The sequence below is a fragment of the Fringilla coelebs genome (assembly GCF_963513975.1).
Source record: "Fringilla coelebs genome assembly, chromosome: 3".
NCBI classification, from domain to species: Eukaryota; Metazoa; Chordata; class Aves; order Passeriformes; family Fringillidae; genus Fringilla; species Fringilla coelebs.
Genome location: NC_140030.1, coordinates 78,164,901 through 78,178,493, shown reverse-complemented (window position 1 = coordinate 78,178,493; position 13,593 = coordinate 78,164,901). Strand labels below are relative to the sequence as shown.

The 13,593-nt window shown below is 42.9% G+C and overlaps 1 protein-coding gene across 4 annotated transcripts in view; it reads left to right on the top strand.

The window, feature by feature from the left end:
- RASGRP3 (RAS guanyl releasing protein 3) overlaps positions 1 to 13,593 on the top strand; it is a 56,389-nt gene extending 42,796 nt beyond the window's left edge. For 3 of the 4 annotated variants that reach the window (XM_084202005.1, XM_084202002.1, XM_084202003.1), the window contains exons 11-17: positions 2,158 to 2,274; positions 4,478 to 4,593; positions 5,361 to 5,508; positions 8,982 to 9,018; positions 11,474 to 11,599; positions 12,122 to 12,486; positions 12,999 to 13,593. In XM_084202005.1, the coding sequence (XP_084058131.1) occupies positions 2,158 to 2,274; positions 4,478 to 4,593; positions 5,361 to 5,508; positions 8,982 to 9,018; positions 11,474 to 11,599; positions 12,122 to 12,486; positions 12,999 to 13,007 (918 nt within the window). In that variant the 3' untranslated portion in view covers positions 13,008 to 13,593. The remainder of the gene's footprint in view (positions 1 to 2,157; positions 2,275 to 4,477; positions 4,594 to 5,360; positions 5,509 to 8,981; positions 9,019 to 11,473; positions 11,600 to 12,121; positions 12,487 to 12,998) is intronic. The other variant, XM_084202004.1, reaches the window with a different exon arrangement.

Below are 13,593 nucleotides of genomic sequence, written 5' to 3'. Positions count from 1 at the left end.
CAACAGGGACTTGAGCAAGACTTTCCTTCTGCTGAAGCTGGGAGGAGACCCTTCAGTCAGTATAGCAGCCTTACAAAAACTCTGAGGAATGACCACCAGCTGTAGTATAGCACCTCCTTGTCACAATGTCCTGCTTTTCCACAATTATTAGTGATCTTCTTGTTAGGAGTGTTCACTGATACAGCTATTATCTAGAGGACAACTCTGCCTGGTGCAATTATACCACTGATGATGCACTTAGGTAATTTTTTTTTTGTTTTCAGTAGAATTCACTTCAGTGCCAAAATACATAGATGTTTGCAAACATCTGAAAATGCTTTCTCAGTCTACAATACCATGGTCCCTGTGCTGGTGAAGTAAATGGGAGATGCAGTCTGAGTCACAAACTGCATGGCCAGATATAGTGTTCTAGAATGTTTAATGCATTCAGCTTGATAGTCTCTGGACTGCCATTTAGCACCTTTCCTCATAGGATGCATCTCAAATACATAAATAAGATCACCATTGTTCATTTGAGTCTAGGAGTGCAATAGAAGAACAAATAACTCCCTTTGGTTAGCGGTCAGTAACATGAGGATTTCATTGCAACCTGTCAAAAAATATAAAAATTGAATGAGACTTCAAATGAAATAGCCCAGAAGGAAGAGGAAGGCTCCAGTGAATTCAGTCTCTTTCTGCCACTGCTCACTCAGACCAGCAGATGTTAAAAGCTCCTTGTGAGGTCTTGGTAGTCTAGCACCACACTGACACTTTGAATACAGATGCTTTGAGTCCCTGCTTTTGGCAGATAGAGCTGGATGTTCAGGTTTACAGTACTTCTTATGAGCATTGAATTTTGTTGATATAGGGGTGTTTTCCTCCCAAACTTACTTGTGCACATTTTTATGGGTCAAAAATCTATCAAGGTGTTGATAAAGGCTAATGTTCTAACACTTGAAAAAGGAAAAGCCAAATTAATAAAGCAACCCACTGAACAAATCCTTTTTTTCTTTTCCAACCAAACACAGTAAAATATGAACCTGTGACAATTTCTCATCTGGATGTCAAAGTCTACAATACCATTGCTATACACAGTGAGATGTGTAGCATCTTTACATGTCTTAATAGTCTCCCTTTCAAGTCACACCAATTCAGAGCCAGACAAATGAGACCCAGATTCTTTGCTCATCAGCTAACACAGGGGCCTTCTGAGACTGTGGACCCTCTCCCTTCTGATCCAAAACACACTGAATTTTTTCTGCTTGACACCTGCTTGATGTCCAGTGCAGATGCAGGGAAAGGCCAGTTTGTCATGCAGCATCGTCCATGCTAACTGGGTTTTTTTGAATCCTTACCTGAAAATGTCTTCAGGTTTGTCCTGTATTTCCTACTTGAAGAATCTGAGCTGCATTCCAGCGCTCCTCCCAAAGCACTGTAGTGGTGTGGAAAGAGTCAGGTTGTGAAGTCTGTGCATCCAGTGAGCTGTCAGCAACTGTTCTGTCAAGACCAAGACATTTTTAAAATAAAATAGTCTGGCTGGTGTTATCTGCAGAACAAGTCAAAGGTTAGAGCCTTTCTGCTCAAGCTGCCTAGGTGACTCAAGCTGTGCATCCTGGCACATCTCAGCTGGAAGCCAGCAGGATTGCTGAGCACAATTCTGCCCTGCTTCTGCATCCTGCTGTCCTGCTGGTGGCACACAGAGCAGGAGCATGAACTGATTCTGGTTGAGGCAGTCCCTCATGTGCCTTCTGGGCATGGTCCCTCCAGCAGGGAGTTGGGGGCAGACTGTGGTGAACTCCTCAGAGGTTTTACAGAGGAACAAAGCAGGTTTCTGATGCACTTCTGATGCTCACTGTGTTCACAAACCCTACAGACCCTCCTTCCTTCCCTCTTCCTTCAAGCCCCATTGCTGTTGGACCCTCTGGAGATGTCAGTGAGGAAAAACTGCTTGGGTTTGCTTCTGAGCTGCCTGGCTGGGGGCAGTGGAGCACAGAGCCTGGCTGAAGCTGTTAGTGAAGCCCATTAAAACCTTGCCTGATGCTTTGCTAAGCACAGTTTTACAGCACGAGTACTCCAGCAGTTTGCTGTTGTAGCTCTGACATTTTGAGCTGCTTTTACTGGGAAATTCAACTTCTTCATTCAGATTTGAAAATCCTTGTGTTCTGATCCATCTCTCAGCAGCCTACCTCCCCCACCACCCCCAACAAGCCAGTAGTGCCACTGGAGTGGGCATCTGGAGTGGTACCTAAACCTGACCCCACAGTCATCAACAAGCACATCCGGAAACTGGTGGATGTAAGTATTTGGAACATTACCATTGGACCAATTACAGTGGGCTAAGAGAATGGTAGATTTGATATTTTCATCATTATAATCAATTTCAAGCTTATAATGAGATTGTTATGGTTGGGGTGAATTTCAGACATACAATAACAAATTTGAGTCGTTACTGATACGTTCAGAAATATTTATTTTATTCCTGCAGTCACCAATGGGACTAGTAAACAGGTTTCTGGGTGCAAAGGAGCAGACTTTCAGAAGCATCCAAAACCTGGCTGCTGTTTAATAGGTTTGTCTAGCAAATATAAAGTCAGAGTGCAAAGTTTAGTTCCTGCAGCTCTAGCCACACAGTTCATGTCTGGTAACAGAGAGCTGAAAAGAAAGGAACTCAGAAACAAGGTCTCATACATTAATAGGTCCAATGAACTTTTCTGGAAATTCTATTTCTGGTTTTCAACTTGCTGTTAGTTTACTGTCCAGAGCATGTCATGCACGGTAAAGATAGCGTTGCCTTGGTGTCACTTTAAAAATGTGGACATGAGGTCACACAGAATTAGAGCTGAGACCTTCTAGCTCCAGTTTAGAAGGTGATGTGTTGTGCCAGGTAAACAATGCTAAACACCTCCAGATTCCTTTGGAGACACTGAACTTTTCTTTCTCCTTTTTACAAATTAATGTCTCTCTGGGAGGAACTATTAAATTCTGATTTTGTTTGCATTACAGATCACTAATTGGGGTTAAGATAACCTAAACAAACTCTTCCATTCTCTCACCCAGATTTCAAATACAGCTTGTTGTTTACTTTTTGTACATGACCTTTTTTAAAAAAAGTTTAATTTTTCTTCTAGTGTGGGATGCCAGAAATGCACATGCTGTTCCTGAATTGCTTTTGTCAGTGCCATATGTGTTGATAAAAATGACTCCACATCCAAACCTCTCTTTGATAACTTGTTAAATAGGAAGTCTGCCACAATTCCTTAATCTTTCCAGAAAGTGCTGGGTGGGAGTTTATGTTCCTATAGTTGAGGGAGTTGCACTTCCCCATTCCACAATTTTGGCTTGGTTCAGGACATGTGATTTGAGTTTGACAGGATTAAAACATGGTTTGGGGCTTTCATGGATGCAGCTTACTAAAAGGCTCACACCACTCTCCAACTGTTTTCACTTTGCCAGTATTTGTTGTTTACTTGCTGCTTTGAGTTGTGCTTTTAGCCATTGTTTTTATTACAAAAAGTGTTGAATACTACTTGGGTTTGTGTTTTAGTTCCGTCTTTATGATGTTTTTTTGAGGTCTGCCAGTCATTGGTTGCAGTAATTTCATAGAAATGGGTTTCATCAGGGTCTTGTTAGAACAGGGACACTTCAGATGCCTTTCAGGGGTCTCGGTGTATTGATGTAATGTCTTTATCAACAAGGTTTTCACCTAATGAAGGAGCCTGTCCTTCACCATGTGCCTCTCAGACAGCCATGTGGATTTCCACACTCATGTTTTTCCCATCACCATCGCACGTAGCTTTAACACCACAGATGTTTGCACATCTCTGCAAACAGAAATAAAGAATACAGAATACAGTGACCCCTTGGCAGCTAAGGAGGGCACCCATTGCTGTATGTGACCTTTAAATCTGATCCCATGTCTGTTTTTATTGAGTGGTGGGTTGGGGTGGGTTGATGGAAGAGAATGGTTGTCAGACACAAATTGCTCATGGTTGGGGTGTCAAAATATTAGTAAAAAAGATAGATTGAAACAGTACTGTGGCAGAGCAGAGGTGACCACCTAAGAGAAAAATGAAGCCAAAACCATCTGAAATAGTCATGGGAAAGCTGCTGTTTTTGTTTTATTTCCTTTTTTCATTATTAAAAAGTATGCTTAATGAAGCAAAGGGAATATGTCATCGCCTGGGGCAGAATTTTAGTGACATTTCCATCAAAGAAGAAAAATAAAGCAAGAAGAATTATGTGTGAAGACGTTTGGAGGATCATCACTAGATAAACACTGATGTCAAGTTTCCTTTAAAAATCAGCCATTTTTCCCATAGAGTCCAATAATATGCATATTGAAATACTAAGGAAAATAAAATTAATAAAACAGATGCAACAGAGCATCTGAATAGCAGAATAAAACATTAGTTTACATGTAATTATATTGTTGAAGAGGCTGGTACAGACTCAGGATAAACTAGATAATAGTGCAATAATATCTTTTTTTTCTCCCCAGTCTGTCTTTAGGAACTACGATCACGACCATGATGGTTATATATCTCAGGAAGACTTTGAGAGTATAGCTGCCAACTTCCCCTTCTTGGACTCTTTCTGTGTACTGGACAAAGACCAGTAAGCTTGGATTTCTCTTTGTGGTGGCTTTTTTCCCCTTTTCCTCAATTTAAAAATTCGGAAAATACATATATTTAAGAAACACTGGCTCCCAAATTTCTTGTGTTTGACAAGATTACTGAAAGCCAAATTCTGTTATAATTTAAATTCTTATACTCTAGTCAGTTCTCTAAGTCCTAGGTTGGAGTCCTGCTTTACCTGGTAATTTTAAAATCATTTATGTAATAGCTTAATGACAAATTCCACCTGGGACTGAGTCAAAACCCTAGGGTACTGTGAAATTACAGTGGAGATACTCTATCCAGACCAGGCATCAGACTGATGAAACAAATAAGTTCTGTACAGCACATGAGTGCATGTAGCAGAGAGGGGGCAACAAATACTCTAGAAGGTATATATAACACCCATTTCCTAGCCAGTTGGGCTTGATTATTCTTGTTATCCAGAATCTCTTTGGCTGTGAAGGTTGATGGCCAGCCAGAGGCGTAACCACTTGTTCTGTGTGAGCAGTAAGTCAGGTTCCTTCATTTAGTGGCCTGGTCTGTGCTCTCATACCACTAACAGGTGAGATAACAACGGTTTAATGTTACTGTTTAAGGAAAGATAAGAACCACAAAGGCTGTAAGGGCTTTTTTCCTTCCAGGACTGTTGCAGCTCTTTCAAAGGATGTTCTTTGTGTGCTGCATGCTTTCTGCAATGAGAAAACCCCAAATTTTTCAGTGCCATGAGCAGTGACAGATCCACTCTACTTTTTATTTCCCTTACAGAGATGGTCTTATTAGCAAAGAAGAAATGATGGCTTACTTTCTGAGAGCTAAATCACAGTTTCAGTGTAAAATGGGACCAGGGTTTATTCATAACTTTCAGGAAATGACCTATCTTAAACCAACTTTCTGCGAGCACTGTGCAGGATTTGTAAGTATGATTTTATCTTAAAAACAACTTTTAGCCTTTAATGTATATGAGGTGGAACTGGCTCCATACATTGCTAAAGTGTCTTGGCCAAATAATATCTCATGGCATTCAGAAGCACAAAACATTTACTCCTGTTGTAGCTATGCTATCCAGTTTTGATTTAGTGGTTTCTGAAAACTGACGTTTGTAGGAATTTCTGTTGGGGGGGGAGCAATTACATTAGCTAAAGGATGTTAGAGACGATATGAATGGGGTAACTTGGTTTATCTTAAGTTCTTAAATTTGGCTTGATTTCCCATGTAAACAAGCTCAGGGGAAAATAGATGTCTGGAGCAGAGGATATAGATGAAGCAAAAGCTGTTCTTTCTCAGGAAATTGTACATGCCAACCTAGATATGTTCAGAATTCTCTGGACAGCTGTAACAGCCCTAATTTTCCCCCTATAGAACTAGGGGGAAAATTTTGTAAAGAAATCAAAAGTGCTTCCAGCAGTTCTGTACAATAAGGATTTTTAGAATTTATTCATTTGAGGGTTTTTTAAAATTTGCTTTTTCTCTCAGCCATAACCTACCAGGTGTCACTTATTGGAGTGCTCTCTACATATCTGGGAAAGGATTGGTTTTGTGAACATTTGTGTTGCTTGTAAACCTTCTCTAAGTTTTCCACTTCCAACCAAATGTAGTAAAGAATCCCTATGATATAGAAGTTACTTTAATGGACACACCTGGCTGAAATCAAATGTCCACATTTAGACAGCTAAAGCAGTAAGGGCAGAGGCCATGTCCTCTGTTTGTGTGTGGCTCACATAACAGGCAGTAAACTCAGACCTGTCCCTGCTCTCCAGAACAGATCTGCCTCTGCACTCGGGGGTAACTTTATTCCATGATCTTTTCCGCTAAGCAATATTTCTTCATGGTTGAAAGCACCAACAGCAGCGCTACAAAGTGCAAAAATGCGCCTCCCTTCAGCCCCACCCTGGCGCCCCTGCTCCAGCCCACGCTCCCATTTTCCCCTCTCCTCTTTTGCCACGTGCCAGTTCTCTTTGGACGCCTGAAGCCCCTATCGCAGCCGCTGCCGCTGATTAATGCCACGGGCGAGAAGGAATTCCGCCTATTTCCGCTGGAGCTGCAGCAGCGCTGGCGGTGACATGGTCAGTGCTGACGTGGGAGTGTGCTGGTGGGTCTCCAGCTGACAGCTCCAGAGACCCACGGGGCAGGGACAGCCACCGGCCTGAGCCTGCTGTTCCAGCTGCCTTGGGAAGACGTCATTGCGTTCGTGACACTCGGTGCGTGTTTGGAAGGCTTCCACGGCAAAGCAAGGCCCGAGGACTGCCCTGAAACGTCCTCCCCTGCAGATATTTTTCTCCTGCATCAATTTTTGAATTGGCCATTGTTAGATTTTTCACGTCTCCCTGATTACATCCAGTGCAGGAATGCAAACGAGTAAGGGGTTGTACAGGAAATGGAAATAAGGTCATTTTTCCTGTCAGCTCGCTGAAGTCATTGGCATTGTTCTGTGGATGAGTTGGACTGATAGGACAGGAACCAACTACAGGATCTACTGCGTATTCTGCGTTTCAGTGCTACTCATCCACGGGTGGAAACCTAATTTCAAACTGATGCGCTGATTCACAGTCAAAATAATGTGCACTGACCATGCAGCAGGATGAATTGACGTGACAGTGCCATGCACACAGTTATTAGAATGCTACAAACGTTGAAGGTCAAGCTGAGACCTAATGCCATTAAGCAGCACAAAGTTGTTGTGCCCATGGTCAGTCGCAGTTCCGTCCCAAAGCCTGAGTTGCACCACGTGGCAGGGTGGGTGACCGGCCGTCCTGCTAAGCTTTATAATCTGAATTTGCACAGATCCTCTTACCTTGCAGCTGGGTCAAGCCAGCTTTGCAGCAAAGCTGTGTCAGACACATTCAGAGCTCTAGGTCAGAATTCATGACATGAGAATTCAGCTAAGCTTCCACTGCGGTGTGTAACCACAACAGTGGTGCCAAATTTGAGTGGGAGGAAGATACAGAGATAAGAAGGTGAGGAGTGAGGAGAGAAGGCTTCAGTGGGAACAGGTTAGAGCTTAAATGAAATAAGTAACAATCCATGTCTCTTACAGGGATCCTGTAAAAGAAATCTGGGAATATAGGTCATCTCTGCCCTTTCAAGAGGGAATGGGGTGCTCCCCTGTCGCTGCCTGAGCACAGCAGCTGTATTCACTGTGCACATATATGGCATTAGCAAGAAAAGAATAAGCCACAGGCCTTCTTGTGGACCCAGCTTCCACTGTTGTCCTTTCTGTTCTTTTGTTCACCATTCTTCTACCTTGTCTAATCTATTTCTGCTCTCTCCAGAGCCCCATTTTTGCTCGCTATTTCTTTTGTGCAGTGAGTGGGGTGGGGGTTTTTTTCACCCAGAATCTTTCCATTGTGTTTATTTTACTCTTTCCTTTGTATTCAGAATGATTTTCATCTCTTACTTTTGAACCTTTCTTTAATGACCATATCCACTCCCTGCTCTCTGTACATGGGTACTTATAAATCTGGTGTGGAGCCACATGCAGTTTCAGTTGCCTGGATGTGCTCACCCTCCCTGGTGAATGAGTTCAGAAAAAATAAACACCAGAGTCCCCAGCTTTTTTCCTTTTATTCTAGAGTTAGAAAAACTGCCCCTTCCTCTCACTGCCTCTCAAGAGTGGAAATGCTTGTTTTTATAATGCTGTGGCTGTACATACAGTGCTTCTGAGTACACAGAAAACAATTTACTAGGGAGTTTCCCTGTTTCCAAGCAATCCTGCTCATGTGGCAGCGAAAGCTTCCCAAAAGTGGGACCACACACACTGGCCCTTGGATGTTTAGCATTTGGTAGTTGCCAGTGTATGCTGACAAGAACAGCTTCTGAGGGAAGGCAAAGATGGAATTTAGTGGCTTTTCTGCCTGTTTCATTCTTCATCTGTTTGGGTTGGGGTTTTTTTAAGGTGGAAAAGGCAGGTGCACAAATAAGATTGCTGTGGCTAGGTGTGCTGGGAACCAGTATGGGAACCAAGAACCTAGTTTTTCTCCCCAGTGGTCTTTTCTTCTGCTCTGTTTGAATGTTTTGGGTCGGTGATGTATCTGGAGAATGGATGTACACAGGAAATTCTCCTGCAGATAACATTAAGGGAGCCTAGAAGCAGAATGTTTTCACTAAGCTTGATATGATAGCACATTTTAACCCATTCCTGGAAGCAAAAGTCATCTGTGTCTCTCCTTCTCTGGTAGTCCCATTACTACAAGTAAGTGGCAGAAGTAAGGGAGAAGCCACACAAGTGTTATCACAGCTAGAGGGGGAGGTCTGCCTGACAGGAAGGGTGTTAAGAGCAGTTGTATCCTGTTTGTGCTTTTGTAGCCATTGGTACTTCCTCATTGTGACCTTGTTTTCCTTCCAGCTTTCTTTTCTGATTCCTTGACGTTCTTTTGTCTTTCTTTGCAGCTCTGGGGCATAATCAAACAAGGCTACAAATGTAAAGGTAAATAAATACTTACAAGGATTTTTTTCAAGGTATGGGTGGTGGGCTGTAGTACCAGTTGGTCAACCATACCTTTAACTGAAATGGCATGTGTTCAAACACATCTTGCATCTACATTTGGTCCATGAGCAGTTACTGCTGGCACACTATGAAGTTTCACTGCATTAGAATGCACATTACTACATTAGGATGCAGTAGGAATGCACAGATTCTGTGAGATAAAGGTCCGAAGCAGCCCCTGACTCCATGAGCTGTAACTTTCTACCAGTAAAGACCTTGTAAACTGGAAAACCAGGTGTTCTTGTCCTAACACTGATAGATCCTGAAATATATCCCCTGAGACTTGGGTCAGGAAAAAATCTGCTGGCAACAGTTCGTACATCCATGTACATCCATGTGCCTGTAGTGAAGCCTACATGCAATTTAATAGTGGCTGAGCTAGAAATAGAGAAATATTTAATTCCTGGACTGCCCAGCAGATCTCATTGCAAGTTCTTCATACATTCAACTCATAAAAAATGCTAGAGCTCTTACATCTCTCTCATTTGCCTTCATTAATTAAAATACTTAATTTTTTATGCAGTACTTGTACCCTATTAAGCAGGTCAGACTAAAAAGGGCATTATAGTGGTCCTCACTGGCTTTTAAATCCTGGACCTGTTTATTTCTCAACCAGCCCAACTCTGGCTGAAGGGCACTGTTGATTTTCATAGCTGTAGCTACATCTCAGTTATTCAAAGGGGAAGATTCACACTTGTACTCTTTTAACTTAGTCTTACACAGACGCCAAGGAGAAGGATAAAGAATTCACAGTAATTTTTTTTAGGATACACCATACTCCTGTCTCTCTCCCTCCAGCCACAAACCTCTCTTCCTCAGAGTGGGATGGAAAAAATGTCCATGGCTATATGTAATTCAGATATTGCTGATTACTGTCATCTTAGAAGCTCTGAAAGGGCTGGTTGCAGTCTATAGTCTTACTGCTAGGATGAGGAAAGGAAGGTAACCAACCTGTAAACTCAGTCTGAGATCTGAAGGTTGATCTTCTGTCCTGCATCACTGCCTGTAGCAGTGGCCCAGTGGAGACTGAGCAAAAGTGGTTCTGTAAAGTCAAAGTTACAGGCAATGAAGCATGAAAGTAGGAGAGCAGAGCTGCTCACTCAGATCCTGCAATGGTCAACAAGTGTGAGGGTGCCTTTTGTTGCAGCAGCTACCAGCTGCTCTGTGTTCCAGCATCACTGCAGTGTGACACCCATTAGGAATGAACTCTGCCTTTAGCACAGAGCTGTCATCCTCTGTTTGAACACAGCAGGGGGAGGGAGGGAGTCCTTCTCCCGGGTCTGCTGCTTACCCCAGTACTTGAGTAATGAGATCAAAGCTAGACTGCAAGTGACAGAAGGAGCCCTGCACTTCAAGAGAGATCTTTAGTGTATCTGAGGGAGCGTGTTACCTTTGAGGCAGAGAAAGCCAGAGCTGGGCATGGACTGCTGCATCAGCCATATGAACAAGGTGTTGGCAGAAAGCAGAGCTCTCACCCATCATGCCAGCGCTGCTGCCCTGAGCAGAGTGGTTCCTGCAGCAGAGCCATAAATGCTTGATATTTAAATAAATTAAATAAACCTTGACAATTCTCACCTGGAACAAATGTTGTGCTGTGGAGCAGCAGAAGAGAAATAAGGGAGATGGGAATTTTTAGACAATGGAAAAGGATACAGAGGAGAGTGTGTTTGGGGCACATTCTCCACCCTTCGGCCCTTTCTTGCATGTAAGATCCATACTCCAGCCACACTTCAGATAAATGTACCTAGTCATGATGTATCCACACTGATTTAAATCCCAGCAGAGGCTTGGAGTGCAGAAAATACTCAAAAAGTCTTTTCTGAGTGGATGATACACTTCCACAGAGCTCATTCACATGCTAATGTTGATTACTGAGCTACTTAGACTAGTTTTAACCCACAGTAGTCCACACTGAGCTCCAGCAGTCCTTCCAGACACTCAGGATGCTCTGGTGTGTTCTAACCAAACCTGTTTACTATAATGGGCCCTGCTGGGTAAGATAAAAGCCAGCCAAATAAATAACCCCCCCTCTTGGGGGGATTCATGCAGTAGAGCAGAAGCTTTATGTAGGGCATACACAGGATCATATCATTCCACATCTCTTCCTTGAGATTATTTTATGATTAAAATATCATCTTCCTTCTTCTCTTCTACTGCCATTTTTCAGTAGAAAATAATTCATTAGTAAATGGCTGTCATAGAAATGATCCTTTTTTTTTTTTTTTGTAATGCCCTTCACATCAAATGATCCATTTCTGTAACACCTTTCATGACTTCTGTCAAACTTTTAGCTCCTTCAAAGTCCTTTCTTGGTATCTGCCTGCTAATAGCCCTGAGGGATTACCAGACAGATGTGGCTTTCCATTTGATGACTTGAAAATTTATTTTTTTACAGATTGCGGTGCCAACTGTCACAAGCAATGCAGAGACCTGCTTGTGCTGGCTTGCAGGAAATTTTCCAGAGGAACTTCAGTAGGCAGCAACCATGGGTCTCTTCCTAGCAGTCCATCTCTGCCTCCAGGTGAGAACAGTTTTCCTCCTGTTTTAAACCACTTCTGGAATCCTCTCTAATGGATTCCAGTTGTGTTCTTGCTGCCATTTTTAATTTTTCCTTTGCATCAATGCACAAAGCAGCACCTGTCCTTTTTGCTGCCCTATGGCTTGTGTTCAGCCCTCAGATTACAGCACCCTTTTCTCCAGTGATGGCTTTAGTATCCTGTCTAAGGCTCACTATCCTCCTTACTGGCACCCCTATCCCAGCTGAAAAGAAATGAAATGGTGTTTCTCCTTTTTTATCACTTAGGAGCAAAGAGGCATAGGGCACAATTGTAGCACTGTCTTACCCCCTGAGCATGCAGATGGTGGCACAATGAGATCTGTGCACACAGTGTCAGAACCAGTTTCCAATCAGCATATGGATATTGATAATTATAGCACTGCTTCATCCAAGGGCTTACCCCCCACCCTCCCCCACGTTTGTTAACTTTTTGTGAAGACCTTCAAGCAGAATACTTAAACAAAACAATTCCACCCTCTCTTTCAGTGCAAGATGAAGTATTTGAGTTTCCCAGTGTTGCTGCAGAACACCAGGACCTCGATGGCAGAGCTATCACCCTTGTCACTGGCTCTTCACGGAAAATTTCCGTGCGGCTGCAGCGGGTGACCACCAGCCAAGCAACACAGACAGAACCACTCTGGCATGAGCCGGGCTGGAATGATTCAGGTTCCCACACCTTCCCCAAGATGAAGTCCAAATTCTATGGAAAAGCTGGGAAGAACAAAGGCTTTGCAAAGTGGGAGAACGAAAAGCCCAGCATGCAGGCTGATGTAGAGCTAGAAGCCGAGGCCCCACAAGATATCCAGGATCACAATGGAATAGAAACTCTCCCAGAAACACAAGAATCTGAGGTGAGTTCCAGAAGAAGCCAAGACAGTTTAAAATCTGCTAGTCTGAAGTCTCCTAAGGTTATTTGATGGATTTCAGGGTGCTTTTTCATTCAAATATGTCATTGCTTCTTGCACAAGAATCGCTTTCAGAAGAATGCTAAATCATCCATAGATCCCCGTTTTCTACACTGCACTACACATGTACTATGACACTGTAACTGGCAGTTTGGGTTCTAGGGTCAGTATGTGCTTTTTAGTAGTTGGTACTTCTCATTTTTAAAATCATTAAAGTAGCCTGGTGGATATCTGGCCACCTTCTGTCCTGTTGTACCCTGGCATTGCACAGTTCAGGGCTCCATGAGAGAGCAACACTCACAACAATTACCATTCTGACAAATACAGGAATCCAGGCCAGGGCAGGGAATTGATCTGATGTCTGTTGCTGTCATCCATAAAGTTTATGCTTCCAAAGCCTCATGCTTTTATTGACCATCTCTGCCAGCATGTAAATACTTCTTTTCTTCTGCTTGCAGGATAGCTGATTGCCCACCCTGAAGCACAGAAAGCTAAAGATGACAACTACAGCAAGTGTTGATGGACTGTCACAGACCACATTTGGCCATAAGGAGTGTTCCCATACCTCATCCTTTTAAAGCCAACCATTGCCCTGTTTTCTTAGCTGAAAGGTGTTATAAGGCACTATTTATTTCCTCTCGAGTAAGCCGTTTCACTGAACATTGCACAGCCACAGCAGAATGGATCTCTGTGCTCAGTGTTTTCTTTTGTATGACTTCTGTGGAAACTTCCTCTACGTGACAGTGAGGATGTGTTCAGCCTTCTTTAAATGCACTGCATCATTTCAGTATGTCTGCCAGCAACAGCAATGGTGAGGACAGAAGTTAAGCATCCAAGTTTGTTCAATAACACTCCTTTCCCGAGGTTTGTCATCATCATTTAAGGAAAGAAGTAGGTGTGTGTGTTGATTAAATCTCAAACAGAAATCTCTCACAAGATACCCTATACTGAAATTCTTCACGCGCCTGGGGTTTTGAATTTTGGCCACGTTTACATTGCTGCAGTGAACGTATTGGTGTTCAGCACAGTGATATCAGTTCCCAGACTGGGGAT